The 26,711-nt window shown below is 32.4% G+C and overlaps 1 protein-coding gene across 2 annotated transcripts in view; it reads right to left on the bottom strand.

The window, feature by feature from the left end:
* Window positions 1-26,711, bottom strand: part of RIMS2 (regulating synaptic membrane exocytosis 2) — a 574,369-nt gene that overhangs the window by 285,455 nt on the left and 262,203 nt on the right. The window contains exons 15-17 of one of the 2 annotated variants that reach the window (XM_069081282.1): window positions 13,211-13,390; window positions 12,188-12,297; window positions 11,368-11,400 (exon numbers count right to left, since the gene is read on the bottom strand). In XM_069081282.1, the coding sequence (XP_068937383.1) occupies window positions 11,368-11,400; window positions 12,188-12,297; window positions 13,211-13,390 (323 nt within the window). The remainder of the gene's footprint in view (window positions 1-11,367; window positions 11,401-12,187; window positions 12,298-13,210; window positions 13,391-26,711) is intronic. The other variant, XM_069081283.1, reaches the window with a different exon arrangement.

The following is a 26,711-nucleotide window of genomic DNA, read 5'->3' on the forward strand; positions in this document are numbered from 1 at the left end:
CCTGCCGTTGCATGACCATATACATGTTAACTCAAATTCTTAGTGTCTTGGGAAATTCTCTAAGACAATAAATTACAGTTAAATTGCTCATCTGTCTTATGGTCTGTCTTACCACACCAGAAGTTTCCTCTATCATCAGATCCAGATTTGGCCTACTTCCATGAAAGGAAAAAAATATACTGCAGGGTTGTAGTGTTTACAATTATGACAGAAGTTAGTCCTAAATATTCACATTAATTACAAAATTAATTTATCTAGGTTTTCTCCAAATTTAGTAGTAAAGAAATGGAAATAATTTAAGTAAAGCAAATGAAGGATTAATTAACATATTTGTTACTGAACCCTATAATTAATTTTATTTCTATTTTAATTATAAATCATTAACAAATTTTAGGTTAAAATAGCTATTTTAAATGTTTTGAAAATACCTCATTTTCTAATGAGGAATGAAAAAGAAAGTCAATATAGTATTTTTCTAAACACTTGAAAACTGTGGCAATCATTTAGCAACTCTTTTCTCCAAAATATGATTTGCTGCTATGGTTACTAAAGCAACTTTTCCTTTACTTTTATTATCTTTTAAAATGTGTGTTTGAATAGCTGTTTTAATCTTCTGGGTTGGGTTCCATTAATTTGAAATTTTTACAATTGCAAATGGGATTTTTTTTAGAAATGTTCAGAAACATGACAAAAGCAAGAAAGAAACATGATCTATACATTTATATCAGGAAAATTAATTGAGTTTTGGAAAAACACCACAATAACTCCTAAACATTAAATTTTACTATTGCTTAAAAAGAAGTTTAATACAAGCATTATAAATATTAATATGCAGAGTATACACATATATGTAGTCACTAATGACAATCAAAAACTTGCCTTTTTTCCCATTAGCTGGTAGACTTGACTGTTTTTCCTCATCATCTTTATAACATTAAAAACATACAGATGATTAATATTTAAGGTCATAAACTAAAAATACCACCACAAAAGATGCCTCCACACAGTATGAAAACCAATCCATGCACTGAGTTTGGCCTTTCACACACAAAATCAGTCACACTTGCTACTTATACAGGCAAGTGGTAAAGAAAAAAATGCAAAGCTAAATGAAGTTCCTTTATTAACTTACTTTGAAAGACTGAAATTCTTTTTTATTACCAGTTATCATTAGAAAAGTTTAATTTTCAAGGTAATCACAACTGATTGTTATATAAACTTGCCTTTTCTTTCATTCACGGATGAACTTTGCTCTTTTTCCTCATCTTTATGAAATTAAAAATAAACAATGAAGATGATTAATTTTTTTACTATTATTGGTTTCATCATCAAACTAAGAACACAAAGAAAGACTTTAAAGAGCTTATGAAAAAAATTTTCATATTGTGTATAAATTGCGTTGTTAATGTGCAAAAAAGTTAAAAAAAAATAAAGGCACAAAAGATAAAGACACAAGAAAACAGGAAGACACTGACTGTACAACTTGGTGAAACTTAATTAATGGCTATGCCATTCCAAAAGACAATAAGAGCAGAGTTACCCTGACAGTATTTTTAGATAATTAGCACAAAAAAATAATAAACAAACCATACTTTAGTAATAAAATTTTAAAAAACTTGCCTTTTTCCCTATTAACAGATGACTGGTGATTTTCCTCATCTTTGCAACATTAAAAACAAGCAATTATAATTAATACTGAATTTAAGTCTGCAATATCAAATTATGCACACTATGAAAAAGACTTTACCTGTGAAACTATAGGTAGGAAACAGCATGGTTTTCACACAATTGTAGAGAAAATTATATATATATATGTATATATATAATATATATATTATATAGACCAACTGGCATCTCTATTCATAATGAGGAAGTTACACAGAATTATTGGCTTAATGAAATTGCTATTATGATTATACCTGCATTTCTAGAAAAGTGAACTTGAAAACTAGTAATTCAAACCAAATTCAAATTTTATTTGAAAAGGGTTTTAATTCTAAAATGGCAGTTAATAAATAAATTTCAGAAGTATCTAATATTATTCTTTAATTATATAACACCCTAATTTTCATTAAATGTCTCATTTTATGAATTGGATAGAACATTGGCAAAAGTATGCTAGAGATGACTAAAAATAGAAAAATCAAATTAATTTATTCCAAACCACTTAGTACATTATTATGTTAATAAATTTAGTAATATTTTAATTGCCAGAATTGTTCATGCATTTCCTAGGTGCCTATTATCCTATTATGGATTAAATCGTAGAATGAGTAAAAATCTATTAATTTCTAATTTATTAATAATTTTCTAATGATTTAAATAATACTAAGAAATTAAAAATCCTCTAGCCAGGTTTTAAACCATTAGAGGAGGGCAGTTGAAAGACCTAATAGGGGATCACAAATATTAGAAGGATCATTGCATCACAGAATTAGAGTTGAGTGGGGTTTTACAGGTCACCTGGTCCAATCCTCTCATTTTCAGATAAGAATATTGAGGCTGATAGGTTTAATGACTTGCTTGAGATCACACAGATCTGCTAAAGGGCAGAGCCAGGATTTAAAACCCAGGGCTTTTATTCCAAATTCATCACCTTTTTCTATGCTTTATGGTACCTCTGATTTGATGTTAAGTTGGGGGAAGAGATTAATACTAGTTGTCTTTCCTATCTTTTAGACATAAAGGTCAGCGAAAGAAAGAAAGAAAGAAAGAAAGAAAGAAAGAAAGAAAGAAAGAAAGAAAGAAAGAAAGAAAGAAAGAAAGAAAGAAGGAAGGAAAGAAGGAAAGAAGGAAAGAAAGAAAGAAAGAAAGAAAGAAGGAAAGAAGGAAAGAAAGAAAGAAAGAAAGAAAGAAAGAAAGAAAGGAAGGAAGGAAGGAAGGAAGGAAGGAAGGAAGGAAGGAAGAAAAGAAAGAAAGAAAGAAAGGAAGGAAGGAAGAAAGAAAGAAAGAAAGAGAAAGAAAGAAACAAAGAAACAAAGAAAGAGGAAGGAAGAGATACAGAGAGATAGAGACAGAAAGAAAAAGAGAAAGAAAGAAAAGAAAGTTTCTGGGGAAGCTGATAGTCTCCAAATACAGTGATGAAAATATGGGGTAAAGGGTAGAATCCATCTATTCCATCTTTTTGATTTGTCACTAATTATCACTAACAATGATAAGAAATGAAGGTTAGTCTGTAATGCACACAGACAAAGAGGGATAGCAGATGTAAAGGAAGAAAACTACTATGATATCCATTAAGTGTTCAAAGACCTAAAAGAAGACCTATAAGCAAGGAGGGCAAATTCTCTTTAGAGGATTTCTGAGATGATATGGACAGGACAATGATACCATTTGCAATCTGAAATCAATGCAATACCTACACTGATTAAGGAGATAGACTGAAATATTGAAACATATAAATAAATGTCAGTTTGGGATAAAATTAAAGAAAATGCTATATCATTCAGATTAATTAAACATGATCGTTTATTTAGAGTAGCTAGTATCTCCATTTAGACAGGTACAAAATTGGTAATTAATTATAGAACTAGCTATTAAATATGCCATATTGTACAAAACTGTTTTCATTTTATCTTGAAAAGTAACCTGTGCTATTGTTGAATTTTTATTGTTTTCAAATTTGGAGTGAAAATCATGTGAAATTAAGTTGAAACAGAGCTAAAGTACTTATTTAAGCAATGGTCAAAACGGACCTGCCTTCACCTCCCCTTGCTTTTTTTCACCCTGCTCTTCCACATCCTTGTTTTCTTCATTAAGTTCTGCATTTGCATTAATGAAAATAATGAGAGAAAACACATATGTTGTTACTTGAACACACACACACACAACACAGGGAAGTTAGAAACCCTAGTAAAAAGAAGTCTGTCTTTTCTTTTTTCCAGGTGAATACAAGACCTTAGAAATTTTCTTTTATTGTCTTAAATTTTTGATGTAAAGCAGATACAGGATGTTATTACTGCCCTTTTATTATATAATGAAACCACAACCTTGAAAATGTAATAATTATCTTCATCAACAGGCAGATTGGCTGACAGCCAAAAAAAGGGAAAAGATCAATTTATTGTTCTAGGCTTTTCACCTGAAGCTCTACTTACTCCCAGAGATACCATCGTTCCAAAAACATATGAAATTGCTTTCAATTGCCAATTTTTAAAAAGTTGAGTTTCAAAATAACTGCAACTGAAAATATGAAACAAAATAAAATCCTAGGTGAAAAGCAAATGAAAATGTTAAAGCAGCTTTCCCATATACTTTAGTGTACAGTAATATATTTAATTTGAAATAAGATCAAATTGAAGAAAATAGAGTTGAAGCAAAAGAGAAACAGAAATTTAATGTACTTAATAATATTTTTGTTATCAGAGCTATTTCTCTTGAAGAAAGATAAGCATCCTCAGGTGTTTTTATATTGCTGTTTTTGAATGTGAATTATAGTATCTATGAATTTTAGAAAAGTGCAATACTCCTATGTACACAAGTTAGTGAAAGTATGTAACAATCTATGATCACACTGATTCTCCCTTTCTATAATATAAACAATATGACTAAAACTGAACTGCTTTGTTCCTCTGCATTTATCAAAAATATTTCGATTAAAACTTTTCCAAGTCCCTGTTAGTCATATTTTAGTTCAGAAAACTGAGGCATTCATTTTGACTGCTTTACTTAAGAATATATATACCTCTAAAAACTGAAGATGTTAAAAATAAAGTAAATGTTCTTTACTTAATAACATTAGTTCTTTTCCAAACCTTCTAATTTAATGTCTGTTAAGTCTAGACTTGTTTTTATTATTTTTTCTTAAATTATTGAAAATGCTAGCCAATATAGATTTTGAAATATTTTATACCCAAGATATCCCTCAAAGCTGTAAAATTACAAATCAAAGAAACCCCTTTATTACCTAGAATTCAATTAACTGCAAACATTAAATAGTGAGATTTTAAAACTATTTTTATGAAAATAATTACATAATAAGCAATTTATTCAAAACAACTTCATCCTGATATCCTAAAGTATAATGATCTTTGGTTCTTAGATTCATAACCCTGAAAAATCTCCAACATCAAAGAACAATTACATTATGTTCATTATATATTAGAAGTAGAAAACTGTTTTAATATATCATGGAAAGATTTTCAGAAACAAGAGATGAAATTAAAAAGGTTTCTAGTTAATTTTTGTAAAAGCAATAATTACCACTCTCTTCTGGTTTTCCTCCTATTTCTCTGACTAGCCTTTCCCAATTAATTTTGCTGGGTTGTCATCTAGATTTTGATAGCCATTCCCCATTTTCCCCAGGCTCTGTCCTGTGCCCCCTTTTCTTCTCAGTGATATTACAAACTCCCATGGATAATATTATCTCTAGGTAGATGATTTTGTGTTCTATTAATATCTAGCCCTATCCTCTTCCCCAACTTCCAGTATCCTATCTCCAACTGCATATTGGGCAACCAGGTGGTGCGGCAAATAGGGCGCTGGGCCCGAAGTCAGGAAGATCTAAGTTGAAATCCTGCCTCAGACACTGGTTAGCTGTGTGAACCTGGGCAAGTCACTTACTCTCTCTGTTTGCCTCTTTTTCCTCCTCTATAAAATGGAATGATAACAGTACCTACCTTTAAGAGAAGTTGCAAGAAACAAATGAAATAATTATAAAGTGTTTGACACAATGCCTGTCACATAGTAATTGCTATATAAATGTTAGCTATTATTATTAGTGATTACTATTGATTGGGCCTCTCAAATTAAGTGTACTATAGACATCTTAGACTGACTATATCTAAAACTAAACTCATTTTCTTTACCCCACAACTTTTTCTTCTCTTAACTTCCCTATTGCTGCAAGGCTATCATTGTCTTTATTCAAGCTCACAACCTATGTATCATCCTCAACTCTTCATTCTCCCTCATTCCCTATAACCAGTCAGCTGCCAAGGTCTTCTCAATTCTACCTTCATAATCTCTTCTATAACCCCTTTCTGTACTCTTGACATAAATACCACCCTGATACAGTGCCTTATTACCTCACAACTGAATTATTGAAATAGGTCACTGGTTGGTCTACTTGTCTTAAGGGCCTCTCAAACTAGTCCATCCTCCCTTTGCTTGTCATCTGAAAATGTAGGTCAAACCATGTCACCTGACTGTTCAATGCACTCCAGTGGCTCCCTATTACCTCCAAGATCCTCTGTTTGGCTTCTAAAAGTCTTCATAACCTTCCTCTTTCCAATTTGCTTACATCCTACTCTTTCCGAGTACTTTGTGAACCAGTTACAACTGGCCTTCTTAATGTTCCTCACACAAAATACTCCAACACTGAACTCTGTGCAGTATCACTGGCTGTGCCCCGTGCCTAGAACGCGCCCTCCCCATCTCCAACTTCTGGTTTCCCTCCCTTCAGATACAGATAAAATCCTGCTATCTTCAAGAAGTTTTCCTTATCCTTAAAGCTAATGTCTTCCTTTGTTGAGTATCTCTAATTAATATTTTCTGTACGTAGCTGTATATAACATTTCAAATATATCTTTTTTTGCATAATTTTTTTATCTGTTTTCTCCCCCATTACTTTGTGAACTCTTTAAGAAGAGGGACTGTGGGGTTTTTTTTGCCTTTCTTTGTATTCCCAGTAATTAGCACAACACCTGGCATATAGTAGATACTTTATAAGTACTTAGTGATCTGATTTCATGGCACACAGTAAGTACTTAATATTTATTGATTGATTAACTGATTTGACTGTTAAAATACAAGACATTTCAAAAGTCTTAGTGTAGTTAAACTTTAAGGGCTTAAAAATGTACTGAAACTTTTGGGACCCCCTGTATAATCCATTTTATTCTTTATGGTATCATTTGGTACTTACACCATTCTCAGTCCCTACCAATTCTTTTTTTAATCAAAGGGAATGTTTGTGCTGTAGAAGGATGAGGCTGCTATGGTGCATTTAAATGAGTAATTGAAAATGAAAAATGGGAAATGAGGAGAGAAAATGTTTTTGCGTTGTTTTTTTTTTTATCTTCCTCTGTATACCCAGAATTTAACACAGTGCTTAAAAGGGCACAGAGTCTAGTATTATACTAGGCATTTCATAAATATTTACTGACTAAGTAACTCATTTTTAGTTGGAGGCCTCCCTTGTGTGCAAATTATTGAACTTTAATTCATTTGGCCTTAAATTATATAGTGTTACTTTCTAATGGTAAACTACACATTAAGAGTAAAACTACTTTTAGAGGCAAATCAGCATAAATTAATAAATTAATTTCAAACTAAATTATAACTCAGGGGCACTATTATATTACTACGAGGATGTTAATAGAAAACATTAACATAGCTTGTTAACTGAAAATGTATTTTAAGAGTTGTCAACTCCTGTACAAGGCCATTTATGATTTTGATTGTTAGTATTCTTTCCTTCCTGAAATTACCTTAAATAATTTTATATACTGGCATTTACTTATCTATGCATTCTATATCTCCACCATGTGTTGTAAGCTCCCTGAAGGCAGGGATTATTTCATTTTGTCTCTGTATTATACATAGACAGTGTTTTAAAATGTTGCTCAGTTTGAGTTGAATCGATTCATATATGCAGAGTGGAAAATGACAGACTGAATGCACAAGATACTAAAAAACAAAAGGTGGCCTAAATGATTTGGGTAGATCCTCTGAGAAAGCATCATGGATGGATATGGGATGGGAATGAAGACAGCATGGTATGTTAATGGAGAGAGTATTAATGCTAAAGAAAACGAATTCAACAAATGTCTATTAAATGCCTAGTTTGTGTAAAGCACTGTACTAAGTATTGGAAGTACATAAGACAAAATGAAAAAGTTCCTTCAAGTTGGTGACCATAAAAAGAACCTTCACTAACAAGGAGTGTGGTGTAGTAAGAAAGACTTCTGGATGTAGAATTCAAAGACCTTATTATCTCACCTTTGACACTTACTGTTGTTTTGACTATGGGCAAATTTCTTACCTTCTCTGGGCTATGATTTCCTCATATGTAAAAAGAAGATAATAAAACCTATATTATTTACTATACAGAATTGTGAATGAATATATGAGATAATATTTATAAGTCCTTGAATATCTTGAGATGATACATAAGTATTGAATAGAGGTTCACAATTACCTTTTAAATTTCCTATTACCTGAAATTCAGGTCTACATTATCGATGTTTATTCTAAACTAACACAAATTATTTCATATTCTAATACCTAATTTAAAGGCAGGAAAGTGATATGTATAGGTAACCCAGGGATGAGATTGTTGCAACTATCTCATAAGGAAATCTGCTTTTTCCATGTCCATAAAAGAAGTCCTCTTTTCCATTGAGAATAGAAAGCACAGTAAAAAAAAAAAATCATCTGTATTCAGGGCTTTCTCCTACCTCATTAGTCTGTTGCCATGAATGGAAATAGAAAAGGGCATTGTTGAAAAAGTTTTCTTTATATTCCTTTCACCCCTTCTGGAAATGATAACTGTTTCTAGATGTCTACACAAGTACCAGCTCTTTCTAACATTAGCTCAATACACTACAACTTATTTAAAGGAACTGAGAAAAATGGTGCTTTTCAGATGAGTATGCCAGGCTAAATGACTGAGAACAGTTTATCTAGAGAGTACAGGGGTCTATATGAATAACATTTGCCTCAAAGTAAACTTTTCCACTAAAGATTTTTCCTATTATATAATATTTTTACTTTCAACTTGAAGTGTTTATAAGCATGAATTATATTAGGAACACCTCTAAGAAATACACATTGTTTCATTGGTAATTGTATGTTCACATTAGAATAGAATCCCATTAGATTAAAAATTATTTCTAAAAGAAACATAACAAGTACATAGACAATAATTTAGGTAGAATGTTTTTGAATGCAAGTGATCTTCAAGGAGATTTCTTTATAGTTTAAATTATATTTGATAGCTGTGTAAAATAACAATAAGGGAAAATCCCAAATGAAGAAAACTAAATATGAGAATTCAAAGTAAATCCATGTGTGTACATTTATATGTATATATATGTATAAAACATGTGTGTATATATGAAAAATGTGCAATGGAAGGCAAAAAAATGAAAGGCAAATATTTCTATTTAATAATGATGATGATGATGACAAATAATTACTATTGTTTATATAGCACTTACTTTGGGCCAGTTATTCTACAAATTGTTTTTCAATTATCTCATTTAATCTTCACAACAACCCTGGGAAGTAGGTGCTATTATTATCCTCACTTTACAGATGAGGAAACTGAGACAAACAGGGTTAACTGACTTGCCCAGGGTCAAACAGCTAGTAAGTATCTGAGGCCAGATTTGAACTCAGGAAGGTAAGTCTTCCTGACTCCAGACCTGCTACTCTATCTATTGTACCATCTAGCTATTCCCTCCCCCAAATACATTTCTTTACTGGTCATAATTTTTTACACTATATAATAAAAGATTATTTTATAAAAACAACTAACTGCAAAAAGAAAGTCCTGAAAATCTTATTAGAATGTCAACCCACCACTACCTTGCAATATAATCCCACATTCTGAATATTTTAGTGATTTGCTTTTCAAAAAATATATACATATGATCAATATTCAAAGTATTGTTACTCCTTATATCTCAATAGTGACTACATATAGTGTGAATTAATATTAGAAATGGAATTTTGCAAGGTCTTTCAGAGAAAATTTGAAAGGTTTATTTGGAATGTCATTTAAGAGAATAATCTGGGAGAGAAAGAAATACTACTATACTATATATGTGTGTTTGTGCACAAACATATATATCTGGACTTGTGATTTCATTAGTGTAGGAAACTCTTGGTGAGAAAATGCTCTGCAAATGCAAATCAGCAACTGTTCTACAATTTTTAGAGAACTGCTTGGGAAACTGAGAAGTTAAATGACTTGCCCATACTCATATATCTAGCATGTATCAGAAGGTAGACTTCAATACAGACTTTTCTAACTCCAAGGCTAGCTCACACATCTACCAAGACACATTGGTTCCTCCCTCTCCCTTTCCTTCTAACAATCTCTGTCTCTGTTTCTCCTTCTCTCTCTATATATATAGATATAGATATATACATACAAACATGTGTGTAGACACATATATACTCAATATATACATACATGCATATGTATGCATATTACATAGACACATATTTATAACAGCAGTCTTTCTAACAGAAAGGCCTTTTATGTTGGCACTTGCAAGTCTACAGTAAAAAGCTGACTCACAGTATCTTAGATTTAGAACAAGAAGAGACCAAGAAAGCATTTAGTGCATCACCCTCATTTTAAAGATAAGGAAACAGAGGTGCAGAAAGTTCAACAGAATTACCTAAGGCCATGTAGGTAGCATAGTCAGGATTTGAATCCAAGTCCACTGATTTCAAATATACCACTTATCTCACTATATCACACTGCTTTTCATCTCTGCACAACTTATTCTTGTTCAAAAATAATGTCTATATGGCAACATATCAGACTACTATTCATAAAAGCACTGACATATCCATAGTGTCTACTCAGAAGTAATCATAAAAAGTCAGTTAACCATAACAAAATCACAAACAAGTCCACAAAATAGTTATTTAAATACAACATACTCATATTTTTATTATACCTGTTATTCATAAATTATCAAGACAAAACTGAAAATCCTAAAAATATTCCCTAAGTAAAATTATTCCTTTTAATAGCATTTTCTAGCCATCTGTACCACAGCTTTTCTCCTTTCAGTAAGTGTTCTTAACTAAGAGTACCTTCAGTCTCTTGAGATATCTTCCAAGAATTGTATAATATCAAGATGATATTATTTATATAAACAAATTTAACTCATTTCTAACAAGTTCATCTTTTTCATGTTACAATAAAGTATTGATAAAATATCCACATAAAATTTGTTTTTTTTTTATATTGCTAAACATTCTATATGCATCAGGAAAAGTGATGCAGAAAACATATGCTAATGTAAAAAGTTTTTATTTTATTTTTTAAATCCAAATTTGATAACTGAAACAATATAATAAATTCTAGATGAAGTATGATGACAGATACATTTCAAGTAAATATAGACCCTCAATGGGATAAACACAGACTGCAATTGATATCTTTGGTTAAAGTCTTACTCTAAGCATGGAATTCTGATTAAAAGCAAAATTTATTAGAGGAAAAACCTGTTGGAATCAATGCAAATTAAAAATACTTAACTATATGCCATAAAATAATTTTACTAAACTAATAAAAAGTCTATACAATGAAGGAACATCAATTGCAGTTGGGTTTATTTTTGCTTACACAGCCCCCCAAAAAAAGGCTTTCAGCACAAAACAAACCCTCCTTTATGTACAGACCTTCATAAGGTTCTATCTCCTTGTCTCCATTGTCTAGGGAGAATAAAACAAAAACAAAACAAAAAAGGGAACCAAAGCACAGGGGTTAAAAAACAACAGAAATATATAGAGGAACAGTATGCATCTTCTCAAAAGGAAAATAAGTACAAGGGCATTTCAATATATTTTGCAAGTCACATCCCCTAGCCAAATGAAGATTCCTGAATTATTTAATAAATAAATGAGTAAAAATGTTTTACTATTATATTCTATCTAAAAATGTCTTTTTAAATGTCTTTTAGTCAAGAATGTATAGTGTGTGGGTATCACATATATGTATGTATAAACAGTGGTCCTTATGCCAAACTATGATAGCATTAAAATATCAGTACAACATGCATGTTTATTATGTTAATTATTACCTTTTTCTGATATTCCAGTTTTGAGAAGGATCACCATAGTTGTGCATCAGCTAAACGTCCTTTGCAGTTGTATGAAAATTGATTTGAGTAGTTACTTCTTGTAACTAACAACAAGTGTTCGAATTTATTCATAGCAACAAAACTATAATTCAACTCCTCCTTTAAGAATATCATCCATGTTTGTATTTTTCCTATTTTTGATGCATTTATAATCTTCACAATTATCTAAATAAAATTATATCTAAATTTTACGTAGCCTATAGTAAATGAAACTATTTTCCCCCAAATAATGAATTGTATACTAATACAAACATAAATAAAGAACATTTAAAAATTAATGCAAAAGGGTAAAGAAAATCTTTATTCACCTTAGAATCCACTGGCATTTCCTAAATGACATAATTTGAAATAAAACTTACTTCTCTCCAAGGTCCCCTTTGGCGGGAGCTGTGGGAGCTGTCGTCCCCTGCGTCCTGCCACTGGAGTACTTGAGGGGCTTGTTTGGACAGACCCAGTACGAGGATGAGACCTACAACATACATTGATAAAAAAAAAACCACCTAGCATGAATACTCAATATGAAATAAATGTGAGATTTTTTAATGAATTTGATACATATGATACCTTTATTAATGATAATTTAAAGAGCTTTAGCTGTTGATTAAAAAGAGAAAACACTAAAAGGGAAAAAATAAAATAATGACCAATATCCAAATACCAAAAGATGTTAATATAGTTGTGTGTTGATATGTATACATACATACACACTCACATGCACACAAACTAGTACAGCAAAGTTAATGGAATTACTTTACAAAATTAACATCCAAACTAGATGAAAGCAAGAGAATTCTGTAGCTCAGAAATGTGGTGATGTTCTACTTTTCTTCCTACCTGACTCAAAATCTACTCTAACTTTCTTCTTTTTGGTCCAAACAGATATGCAGGCTCATATGAAATAGATTTCATTTGTAAAATAATTCAGGAACTTAAAATAAACCAGTGAACAATTAAAAATGTAATCAGAAAAGATAAGTTAATACATAAAATTAATATCAGCATAAGAAAAGTTAAAAAAGCTTCATTTGATGTTATTATGATGACTATTCCATAAGCGATGTCTAATGGACACAAACAATTTCTCATTCTGTAGGAGAAGAACATGATGGTTATGATATGCCTTATGTGGGAAATTACCCAGGACTCCTGATAAATGAGAAATCACAAAACAAATGTAGTCAAACAGTTAATAAACAAATTACAATGGTAGCTACACACTATTATATCCACTGAATATAAATAGTGTGTTTACACTGAAGGGGTTAGTATTACTACTGGTGATCAGCCAAAGATGATAAGAGATACCAATTAGCCACTGGGAAAATAAAATGGTGTGTTGGGAGGGGCAAAAGGGAGGTTAGTCTGATTGATTTGTCTTTCACCTCGATAAGGCAGGTGAAGGAGGGGCAGATCTTCCGGTCATTAATGAAGGCATCGACCTCATGAGGTTTGTATCAGGACGTTCAGTGGATCTGGAGCGGGAGGTGGTCCGCTCTAGGACAGGCCGTTGTTCTGTTGATCTGGATCTGTGATATGGCTGTCTATCTGCTGCTTCACAATTCCTGTAATGTTAGTCAAAAAGCAGCTCAGTTGACCTTTAGCTCTTCTTCTTTTTGTTAAGTTATGATGCATCAAACTGATTTTGAGAAAAGTCACTGTTAAAAGTTATGGAGCACATAAAGAAGGAGCTATTTTTTTTTCAACATCTTGAGTAACCTTAGTTTCTGAAGAGCATATAGTGATCCAAGTTCTGCCTTCAACTAAATATCAGCAAATTTGACTTAGGTACTAGAAGTTGCTTAGGCATAATAAAGTGTAACAACTAGTATATGCTTCTGAACTCAATTTTATGGATCATTATCTACAATATTCCAAAGAGTTCAGTGATAGCACAGTCCTTTCCCTAATATCTTCCAAAGGTGGGCTGGGTAGGAAAAGAACTATATATGCATTATTTTCCAAGTCGCTAAAGTAATGTAATCAGTATAGCAGCAAAGTTATCAAAAATCATTTGGCATAGTCAGAATATACTGATGTAATTTGAAAGTTCTACTTAAGGAATCAAATTATGGTTATGAAAAAGCAACATGGCCTTTCAGAAGACCTGACTAAGTCTGAAAGTCATGTTTATGCATGAAGTCATGGCTATGTGATTCACACTAAAATAAATAAATAAATAAATAAAATTAGTCAGTTTGTGTCAGCCACAACTTTTATCAAACACTGCAATCACATCAAATATAGGGTAATTTGATAAGATTATTATATGTCTGTTGTGTGCTGCTTTTCATACAATGAAGTCTATTTGGTTATATATAAAACCAAATCCTGATTATAATTTTTGTCAAAAGTCATGCACCATATACTTTTTAGGGGCAATTTTACACTAGTTCAACCTCTTTACACTACCAATAATAGTGGACTTGGGCTAATAACAACAGTAGAATCCCATTATAATATGGCTTATTATTATACACAGGTACAAATTCATATAGATCTGAATCATGTCCCCAACAAAAACCTGCACACAATGAAATGCAAAAGTAGTGTTATAAAGGAGTTACACTATTAACTATAAACTCTGTTTCAGACATATATACAGTAATAAATACTGTAAAAAGTGAAATAAAGATGATAAAAAAGTCTCCCTAAAAGTAATGATATTTATAGAATATTTTTTACCATGAGAAATTAGAAGATTGGTATGAAAATATTTTTTCTGCATTACATTTTTATTAGCCAACTTTAGCACTTAAAAGTCATTATGTTGACATTTAAGTCAACTTTTATTATATTTTAAGTAAAAATTAGCCAAAAAGGTTTAAGTTTTAATCTTTGTTAATCTACTAAATTAGTAGTATTTCTCTTAAAATAAATATAGTGATTTGAGAGGGAATAAAATGTGTTAATATATAATGACTAAATGGCAACTTCCACCAGTATCATTAATTCAGTCAAAATACTTAGGGTATTGGTGCCATAGAAACTGTATCATATGCTGGGTTTGGTATGGAGAAGGAAATGAATTGGCAAAGAAACACTGAAGTGGGGCAGGACAGTAGGCACTGCAGCATGACTGAACCCAATCAGAAAGAGCACAGTGGTGGGATTGAGTTATACAGATACAGAGGAAGTATCAGTTGTGGGTGAGAGGTGATATCAGTTGTGGCAATACTATGGAGGGCATGTCTACAAAGAAAAAAAGTTATTTAAATTAATTTAAAATTTTTTACAAAAGAAAAACAGAAGCAGGCAGCTTCTTTAGTGGAATATTAAAATATTAAGAAAGTTATATTCATAAAATAACACTTTAGGACAAACATTTCTTTAAAAATCCTCATATTACTCAATTAATTTATAATCTGTACATACATCTCTTTACATGCTTTTCCTTCAGTTGATAAACTGGTTTAAGAAAATTAAGTTATCATATGCTTCTTTAGAATATGCAAACTTAAAAGTTTAATTTTTTATTTGTAATAAACTGCCACATTTTCATGTCATGGTATTATTAAACTGAAAACTGGCAATGTACCTATAATCATTCTGTAACTGAAGAAACACAACCAAATAAAAACTTGCATATGTTTTACTAGTTTCACTTCATTCTATAAGTTTTTAAAGGTCATCATGATATTTAAAATAAAAGAGGATCAAATTGTTTAACATATTTAAAATGTTCTATACATCCCGAAGCACTATGTAAATGATAAATATAATGAAAAAGGTAACAGAAACCTTAAGGAACTCCTCCCATTAAAATAGAAGACTACAGTCACATAGCATCCTGTGATAGTTTTCATGGTTAAGGAGAGGAGATCAAAAGGCATTACACAATTGAGACTCAAAAGAAAAAGAAATTAAACAGGTAATAAGTTTAATTCCACATTTTCTTGCACATATATACACATTTCGCCACACCAAAAATAGGTTTTGGACAGCTAGCATGTTCTTGGAAGGTTTTTTTTTTTTCCTTTCTAATTGAAGAACTCAAGTGGAAAAAATAAATAAAACACAACACTGTTCTCACGTAATGGGATTAAAATAGCCTCTAGAAAGTTCGGGATATAGGTTCATTACAAGTATTAATGACTACATGCCAAAATTACTTAGGTTCACATCTAGTTTCTTTTCCAAAAGAAAGCAAGAAGTAAAGCAGGGCAATAGTACTAGAACCTAGGCAAGCCTCCATAAAACTCCTCAATGAGCCCCCACTCACCAACACAAAAGTTAGAGTAACAGAAATTGAGGAGTAAGAAAATAAGAAAAACTTATTATGGCCAGAGTGAGGACAACTTTAATATATGTAGGGTTTTATTAATTTATATCTTGCTTTAGAATATTTAATGTAAATTATTTACACAGAGATTTGATAGTTCTTTACAATTTATTTTTCAAATAGTTTACATTTCCTTTTAGCTACTGGATTATATTTCTCATTATTCTAAAGTATTTGAGTAAAAAAATGTAGGCTAGTTTTCTTGGGTTAGTGAATTTGTACATCTTCCATATCAAAATAGTATATAAACATAAAACTGAGAGGGATTGCTGATGTATTTGATGTCAGAATCAGGATATAAAAAGATCTCCATAGGCTGGAGCCATTGTAAGATTGGAGACCTAGTGGCTGCATTTTAGAAAGAATAATCACTAACCAAAATACATCCAACAGCAGGAGGATAGTAGTGACCCTATACAACATGCCAAATACAAATTCAAAAGGAACTGGATATATTGTCCTAGAGAAGGAAAGAATTAGAGGAAAGGAACGAGATCAACAAATGCCTTTAAAAATTTGAAGGGTTGTCATGTCAAAGAGATTAATTTTGGTCAGATCAATCTGTAAAGGCTGAATTGTGAACAAAAGATGTAAGCAGCTGCAGAGAAGTTAATTTTGTGTCAACCTGATTAATCTATTTTCTAACATTTTATTGTTGTCTCTATTTGATTCTGTGTCTTTTGTTTTTCCACCCTGAATTGCTTACTATTTTAATTGCATTATAGTCTACAAGAATATGTTTACTATTTCTGTCTTTTTACATTTATCTTCAATATCTCTTGGTCCTAATCCATGGTCAATTTTCGTTCCATATGGTACTGAAGAAGAAATATATTCTTCAGCTTTTCCATTTAGAAGATGTCACATATCTTTTAGCTCTAGTTTCTCAAGCAATTTGATTCTATATTTTATCTATGTATTAGATTTGTCCAAATCTGAGATAAACATTAAAATCATCTACTATTATTTTGATACTATATTTATTTTCTTGTAATTCAGTTCATTTTTTACTGCATGAGTGTAGATGCATTTGGAATGTAACTTTAATATGTATATTGGTTTGTTTTCTATGGTTTCTTTCAGCATAAGGTAATAATTTTGTTTATATCTATGTTATGAATTTTTGGTTTTACTTTGTCTGATAGCATGATTTATACTTCTGGGGTTATTTATTCATCTAATGCAAAATAAATTTTGTTCCAGTTTCTCAGATATTTTGATTCTTGGTAGTCTTTGCTTTTAAGTGTTTCCTATAAATAACAAATTGCAGGATTTCGTGTTCTTACCCAATTTGACACTCATTTTACTAGATTATTGAATTCATTCACATTTGAAGGTATGAGGTAGGTCTATCTTTTTTTTTCCTATTTGGTGGTAATACTGTTTTTTCTGGGTTTTTTGTTTCTCTTCTTCCTTACCTGTCTCTTCAATTATTTTTGCTTAATCTACTTTTTTCTACTTAATTTATTCTAGCAGTCATTTCCCCACATTCTCGACTTACTTCTTCCAATTTATCACTCTTTTCCCTAGTTTTTGAGTTTTAACTGCAATCAATTCCTTTTTGTTTTTTTTCCCTTTACCTAGTTACTTGTTTCTCCTTTTCCTCTGTTAAGTAATTATTTTTAGTTCCCTCTTCTTTAAAAAAAAATCTCTTATTTCCTTGTAGATCTTGCCATTTTCCAGATTTTATTCTATTGTTCTTCACTCTGAGTAGTTTCAATTCCTGCCAAAGCTAGAGTAGATAGAAGTATTATCCCATGATAGAAATTTCCTATTGTCCCTGATCATGAGGTTCATTTATAACCCTTATCCTCACCCTATAATGGGTTTCCTTCCAACTTGTCATGAGTTCTCCTCTCTGAATCCACACCCTCCCATCTTCTGGATGCTAGTTGCCCCACATGGGCTCTTATTCCCCTTCTCCTACAGCAGTCCTTAAGGACACAGCAATCTACAAGGATAGTTGGTGTCTCTGAAGCCCAGTGTAAGGTCTCAACCTCCCATTACAAAATATATCTCACTCCAGGAGGGTGCTTTTCAATGGGATCTCCTCCCACCACTGAATTTTCCCCTTGTTTGTCTCCTGTTTCAATCTCCTCCTTTGTCACTTTCGTCCATTCTCCTATAGCTCTTCTTCTTCCAAAGGAATTATAGGACTTATTTTCCCTTTGCTATTTGCCATTGACTTGATTTAGGTATATCACACATTTCTCTCCATCTTCACCCTTCCATCTCCTATTTTAGGAATCTGCTTATTCTGCAATTTAGTACATGAGGAAAATTAATTCACTTAAATAGAGGTGAGTTGTGATATATAGCCTAAGATGTTTCAAGTCCAAGTTTAATTTCTCTTAAGTAACATCTTTATCTTTATCCCTTTATGTACTTTTAGAAATGTCTCCAGATATATACTCTGCAATTATTTTGTTTTATTGTTGTTTAATAGTACAAATAATTAGCAGAAAGGTGTTTATTTTCCTATGCTTTATTTTTGTTGTTTATATTCTCTACCAAAGAGGTAACATTTTGTCCTTTCCATTGTGGCTATATTTACTTAACTTTCATGTGTTTATGTTACTTAGTATACTTGCAAAAAGGATAATATGCTTGAATCTGTTATTTATTTTAGGAATGCTAAAAATGCCTATTATTGAATATCCATTTTTTTCATTTCTGACTATGCTCAGGTTTGCAGAGTAAGTCATTCTGGGTTGCACATTGAGCATTTGGGGAATATATTGGTCTGTTCTTTTCTGTCATTTCTAGTTGACACAGAAGAGTCTTGGGTTATTCAAAGTTCATTTCCTTTCAAATTTTTTTTCACTTAGTTACATGCCAAATCTGTTGTTTTTAACTGGAAATTTTAAATTTAACAGGTGAGCATCTTTGAATGTACAGCATTTTGGGGGTGGAGGAAGAGATCTGTGGATGTTTACATTAGCTCATTTGTTTTCAGAAGTTCAGGGGAGGTTTCTTGTATTATTCCTTGTAACCATGCCATATGTCTTTTTAAACTTGTGATAGTCACCTGGAAGTCCTAGAATTCTAAAATTGTCTGCGTGCATCTTGTCTTTGAGATCAACCTGTTTTGCTTGTACAGAAATATGTATTTTTAAACATCATTGCATTTTTCATCTCTTTTCCCAGACTGTCCTTCATTTCTATATAACTGAATTCCCAATCAGCAGTTCTCTCATTCTGTTGGAGTCACCTTGCACAGTGAATTCATGTTTTTTTTTAATTCTGCTAATTATTTGCACTATCCATGGCATAAATTCTTCCTTTTTCCATTTTAACTTCTGCTTTAATTATTCCTCTTTCTCTTTTGAACCATTAGGGAATATCCTTCTGTAGGACACTACCTTATTAGGTGTTGATTCAATTTCCTTCATCTTGAAGTATTTTTTTCCAAGATACTTGGCTTCACTTTGATGTCTTGGTGGCTTTCTTCCCTTCTGTTTTAATGTCCTTCCTGTTGATTTATCTGTCTGTGCTTTAAGCATTTAACTGATTTTTTTTCTCCTGAAATATTTGGCAATTTCAGACTTTTTCCTCCCTCTTATTCTCCTGTTGCTAACTTTATGACTCCTTGTTGGTGTTAATTCCTCTGAGTATTTTTATTTCAAAACTGTCTCAACCACCTTGCACATTAGGGAGTTAATCTTTCATGAATCGTATTATTTGACCCACTTTCCTTGGTCCTTTAGTTCTCTAAGTGCTACCACAGCCTACTTTCGCACTAGGCAAAGTATACTTTTTCTTTCCCCACTAGGTATAGTCCTATATCTTTCCACTCTTTCATGACTAAACTTTTTTTTTTTGGTAGAAGGCCTTGTGACAATTTTTTAAAAAAGATTTTTTTTGGCTTTTTGGAGGGCGATTGGGGTTAAGTAACTTGCCCAAGGTCACAAGGCTAGGCTTTTTTTTTGTGTGTGTGTGTGTTAAGTATCTGGGGCCAGATCTGAACTCAGGTCCTCCTGACTTCGGGGCCGGCACTGTACTCGCTGTGCCACCTAGCTGCCCCCATAACTAAACTTCTTGAGAAAGTTATCTACAACTGATGCCTTCACTTCTCCCCTTTAACTTTTTTCATAAGACTCCTACAATCTGGCTTGCAACTTTATCAATAAACTGAAACTCTCTCCAAAGTTGCAAATGATCTTCATGCCACACAGTATTCCAATATAGTGATAGTTCTAGTTTACTGAAAGCAACCCTAACAAAGTATTTCTTCAGTAGTGATAAAAATAGCTAAATCTAATGACCTTTTATCAATTCTTATCCTTCTTTACCTCTACAAAATTTAACACTTTTTATCACCTTCTTCATAACACACCCTTTCCTCTAAGTTTTTTTTTTTGATACCAATCTCTTCTGGTCCTCTTTCTATACATCTGACCTTCAAAGTTTTCTTTGCAGAAAGTTCAGGCAGGTTGTACACACTAATCATGGGTGTTCCCCCAAGGCTATTTCCTGTTCTTCTTTTCTTCTCCTTTTAAACTGTTTCTCTTGGTGTTCTCATCAGTTCATATGATTAAATTATCTTCTCTGTGCAGATGATTCTCAAATCTATTTATCCCAACTCCAGTCTCTCACTTGAACTCACATTTCTTGCTCACATTTCCTGCTTCCTATTGAATATCTCATACTGGAATATCCTATAGACATCTTAAAATCAACATGTGAAAACCTGAACTCATTATTCTTATCCCCTTTCCCCAATTCTTCCCTATCTCAAACTTCCCTAATGCTATTGAGGGCACAACACTGAACAAACACTTTTTTTTCCTTTCTTCCTCCAGACTGTGCTAAATGCTACACCAGCCAGACAGAAAGAATAAAGGTTGAAGGGGTCCAATCCAAGAACTGAAAACAGTTTCTATTATGATTGATACCTCTCTTTCCTCACTCTAAACCTAAGTCCCTTCTCTGATATAGATCAAGTTGTTGACATGGAAGTTATGAAAGCTGGGGGCATGACCATACATGTGTTGGGACTGAGCCTGGGGACCAAATCCACACCATGTGCCACATTGGAACAAACTGGGTAGGAGCTAAGGCCAGAGTTCACCTGCCTGTCCCCCACTGGTCCATCTTCACTCCTGTGGTTCATGGGGAAGACTGCACAGTCATTAGTCAGGACTCCCATGCTGTAAATGAAGCTAGGGAAACATGGGCTGGGCTCTAGGGTAGAAAGTGGGGTTTGAACCCCAAGTAATCCAGTTTTACAACCAAGATTTCATTCATGAATCCTTTTGTAAATTAACCCCACATATATAATCAGTTGTCACATCATATCATCTCTACCTTCACAACAAATCTCATATACATTCTCTTCTCACTATTCTACACCACCACCATCTTAATACAGATTCTCATTACTTCATATCTGAGCTACTGAGATATTTCTCAAGTTTCTCCCTGTTTCAGTCTATCCTTATTCAGTTGCTGAAGTGATTTTCCTAGAATTCAGGTCTGACCACAGCACTTTCCCCTTTTCCCCCTCCCACCTAATTCAGTAAACTTCAGTGGCTCCCCATTACAAATATAATACTCTGACTTTTAAAGAACTCCCTAACATGATCCTTTCATATATTTCCCAGCTTCTTAAACTTTGCTACCTTGCAAATTATCTAAAATCCAGAAACATGGCCCTTCTTCTTCTTCTTTCTTTCACAGGACAGTCTATCAACAATCAGGTACCTTTTCACTAGCTGTTCCTTGTACCTTGAACACTTCCCCCTCTCAAATCTATCTCCAGATTCCCTGGCTTGCTTCTTCTTTCAAAACATATCTCACATCCTACCTTCTGCATGAGATGTTTCCTGACCCTTTATCCTCCTCCACCCTCTACTGCTAAAAACTTCCAAGATTTTCTTCCACTTAAACTACATGTATATAGTTCTTTGCATGTTTTCTCACTCATTAGAATGTGAGTTCTTTCAATGTAGGGCCTATGTATTTGCCTTTCTCCATATCCTCAGTAGTTAGAGCAGTGTCTAGCACATAGCAGATACATGATAAATTATTTTTGAGATGATGAACATTAATAATACAATTATACAGTGCACTACTTTATTTTAGTGATCTTTTTCTTAGCAATCTTTCTTTTTCATAGCACACTTCTAACCACCCTATATGTTCCCTATATTTGATAGTGCTTGACATTTTGTATACGTAGTATGAAATTTTCCAAACCCTATGTCTTCCTATTGACATTTTCATTTTTTAAGACCCATCTCAGGTCTTACCTCTTTCATGTTACCTTCCTAGGCTAGATATTACAGCTATTTGTATACATGATTTTACTATTCCTATTAAATGTAAATGTCATCAAAGGGAAAAAGACTATAGTGTTTTTTTCACCTTTTTACTTCTATTATCTAATATAGTTATGTGCATATTTAGTGAACTTATTTTACTTTTTGCATGTCCTTAGGTTAGTCATATCTACAGATTTTAATTTTCTTACATATAAAATGAGTATTTTAGACTAGATTACCTCTAAGGTTTGTTTCCTGCTCTAAAATTTTATTGTATTTAATCTTCTAAGTAATAGAGCAATAATGATTCTCATTTATAAAAGGCTTTAAAGTTAATCCAACACTTTCTTTATGATGACCTTATAGAGATATGGGTATTATTTTCCTCATTTTCCAGATGAGGAAACTCAAAAAAGTAAAATTACTTGCCTAAGTTGCCAGAGTTGGAACTCCAATTAGTCTTTACTCCAAGATTAATGCTCTTTCTACTACATCACACTTCTTTTTGAAGAATAATTTAAATATTCACTGTGGGAAGAAAGCTTGAATTTGTATTACTCTTAAATGTAAATTTGGGGTTTGTGTTCACTATACTATGTTATATCATTTCATATATGATATGTGTGTGTTTCTGGCTATTACCAGAATGTGATTTCAATGGTGTAGGGGGTTCCTGGTGAGGAACTTTCTGTACTAATACACCAGTACCTGCTTTGCGACTCAGTCTTACAGTTGTCCAAGTATACTAAGAGCTCTAGTGACTTGCCAAGGGTTACACTGCTAATATGTGACAGATGCAAGAGTTGAACCTGGGCACTGCTGACTCTAAAGCCAGCTCTCTATCCATTCTATCCACTTTATTTGACTTTATTACTATATAGTCATTTGTAATTTTTGTCAATGGACAATATATATCTAATGCTAGCAAAACTATTTGAAGTACTGGTATTACTTAGATGAAACAACATAACATTAGTTCTTTAGCACTTTATTATTCATTGGCAGCATAACATGAGCCTGTTATTTCTTTTCAAAACTTAGGTAGTATAAATGATAATTTACATATAATTATAAGAAAGGTTCTCCTAAGTAACTTTTAGAATTGTAAAGGAAAATGTGTTTGCCCAAGATACTGTTAGTTTTTTTTAATTCATTTTATTTTTGAGGATAAATCTTTTTTATTTCATTTCTTTGTGAGAATGCAAGTATAAAATTAAAATGATGTCTATGTTTACAGAAACTCTAGATTCTACATTAGCAGAATAATCTAAATGTATGTATCCCTTCAAAAACTATTTATTGAATACCTATTATTTCCAAGACACTATGCTTTTAATTACTAAATAATACTGTGAAACTTTGTATAGGTAAACCTTCATTTTATTTTTCTTGACACATTTTTGTCACTCTTCAAAAAGTACTCTTTAGGGTTGCTTGCAGTGAACTTGAACTGTCAGTTTGATTGATCAATGTGTGGCATTAAGAAAATAACACTTCCAGTCTATTGTACAAATACACGGAAGAAATAGTTAAATAAGCAACCCATACAATGATAGAAAGTAGCCTCTAAAAATGAGTGATCTTAAGTAGCAAAGTCAAAGTAGTGAATGAATCAATGGAATAGAAGTCAAGATGAGAGATTATTATATATTTCAATCATTTAAAAATTTAAAGAATTTTATGTACATATGGAAAACTGCTTTTTTTAAAAAATGCTGATTTTGATATATGATTATAAAAGTGAGGTTTGTTTGAAAAACCATTCATTCAATTGCAGCTTAGACTATTTTCCTATAAATTAATTTAAAATATCTATCAATCAAATCCTTTGTGGTACTACAAATCCACTGTACCCCATGACACAACTCAAGCATTTGACTGAAAAGTGAAGGGTACTAAAAGTGCTATTCCGTTTATTTTTTTGTTAATTATGAAAAAGCATTTTATTCAATAAAGCAAAATGTCACCCAAAGTGCTCTCTTCCAATGAGATATGTATATTCTTTGGAAATAATGGGGGAAAAGTAAAAAGAGGTTTAAAGAGTTCATCAACTAATGATCCTGCAAACATCTACTAAATTGAATGTATAAGTCCCTCATATATTGATAGAAAATAAGAACTAGGCCTTTTTCTTTCTTTAGTTCTTATTCTTTCCTTACTGATATCCTTTTCAGGTTTTGTATTTAAAATCACATTTTCTATTCCTTCCTGAAATATATGTTTGGAGAGGTTTTTAAGTATCTCAACTAATTTAGAATCTACTTATAGAACTCTTGGATATGAGTGACTTCTACCTATAGCAGAGCCTCTTTTTCCTGGCTCCTGTTCTCCAATAAATTCTTCTCTTTCATCAGAAATTGAAAAATGACAAGATATAACATTAGATTTAGAGTGAGAACACTTGTTTTGCATCCTGGTTCTGCCAAAGATTATCTATGTGACCACTTAACTCTCAATTTCTTATTTGTGAAATAAAATGAAATGTTTAGAATAAATTATCTCTAAGGTTCTTTCCAACTCTACATCTGATCCTATAACTCCCCTTGTCCTATACTCTCCATCAGTTCATGGACATAAAAAAAATCTTCACTAGTACTTCAAAAGATTCTCACCCCACCCCCATCCCCAGCTGCTAAATTATAAGAAGTTTGCAGTTGCCGAATTTGGTCCTCTAGGGTAGCTAGATCAATCATAGAAGATGGAACACCAAATATGGGGTCAGGAAGATCTGAGTTCAAATCCATACTCACCATCTTTGTGACCATAGGCAAACCACTTAACCTCTACCTACCTCAGTTTTCCCATATGTAAAATGGGGATAAAAATAGCAATAACAACCACCTTCCAGGGCTTTTGTAAGGATAAAATGCGAAGACATATATGTATATAGACATATGTGTATGTATGTATATGTACATATATGTGTGTATGTGAGTGTGTGTGTGTATACACATACACTGGAAACCTTAAAGCACCATATAAATGCTAGCCATTAGATATTTAAATGGTTCATCTCCAGAAGCTCACTCTATTTATTACTCCTGATGCAGCTTGTTCAATCTAGTACATTTTCCAGAACCAAATTATCAAGCCAATTACATATAATTAGTTGTGGTATTTGCTAGAAACTGTACTTCTATGCCTAACGCCTTAGATGGACATCTGGGTGTCATTGTTTATATGTTCCAAATGAAATGGCACACTGCAACTGGGGATAGTTGCCAACAGGAAGTCCTGTTTTTAATCACAACATTATTCATCCTTAGAACTGTAGAGCCATAACTGAATTGGAGGTCTAGCTATGACCCAAAGTATGAATTCTGTTTATAATATACTTAAAAAGTTGTCATATGGTCTTTAATATAAAGATTTCTAATGATGAGGAAATTATACCCCAAAGAATTCAAATACATTTTGTAAATAGCTCTAGTTGTTAGGACACTATCCCTTAAATCCAAACACTCAAACAGATGTATAATCTTATTAATTTGGGTTTTCCTTCATACAGTACAGTCTGCAAACTCAGTTTGCCAATCTTTATAACTCTTATTCCTGTACTACCACTAATCTACAAAGAAGGGTATATCCAACATGGGAGAATCTTCTTTGAGTTCTCATGATATTATGAATATAAATGGTGATTCTGAGCCATCCATCAATTATCCTTGAATTTTCTCATATTTCCAGACTTTCTTATTTTTTTATCATGAAATTCTGTGACAACATTCTGTACAATACTTCTTACAGTGTGTTACTTCCTGCTCACACACACTAAATATTTCCTAAGTAACTTTTGAATAATCCTCAACTCTTTGAAGACTGTAGTGTTCCATGACTTATAACAATTTTGCATCTCTAGAAGGATACTTGTATTTTTTTTAAAGCAATTGGGGTTAAGTAACTTGCTCAAGGTTACACGGCCAGTTATTTCTGGGTGTGGTGCTAAGTATCTGAGCCCAGATTCAATCCCCAGGTCATCCCGACACCAGGGCCGGTGCTCTTACTCGCTGTGCTACCTGGCCACCCCAATACTTGTATTTTTTTTTAAAATGGACCCTTTCAGGGATAATATTGGCATAATTAAAAGTGGGTTTCAATTTCCCAAAGGCAATCCAGCCCATTATTCTCTCATTCTCATTCATATTCTCTTTCTCTCTCTCTCTCTCTCTCTCTCTCTCTCTCTCTCTCTCTCTCTCTCTCTCTCTCTCTCTCTCTCTCTCACCATATACACACACAAACACACATATATAGATAAGATCTGTAGGTTATCCGTTCAACTGTATATAATAACCTAGATGACAAATATTTGTTATCTACTTAATTTTTTTTTTCTCTGTGAGT

The sequence above is a fragment of the Petaurus breviceps genome, unplaced genomic scaffold (genome assembly GCF_028583685.1).
Source record: "Petaurus breviceps papuanus isolate PSGF00001 unplaced genomic scaffold, PetGlider_PUasm1.0 98, whole genome shotgun sequence".
Lineage (NCBI taxonomy): Eukaryota > Metazoa > Chordata > Mammalia > Diprotodontia > Petauridae > Petaurus > Petaurus breviceps.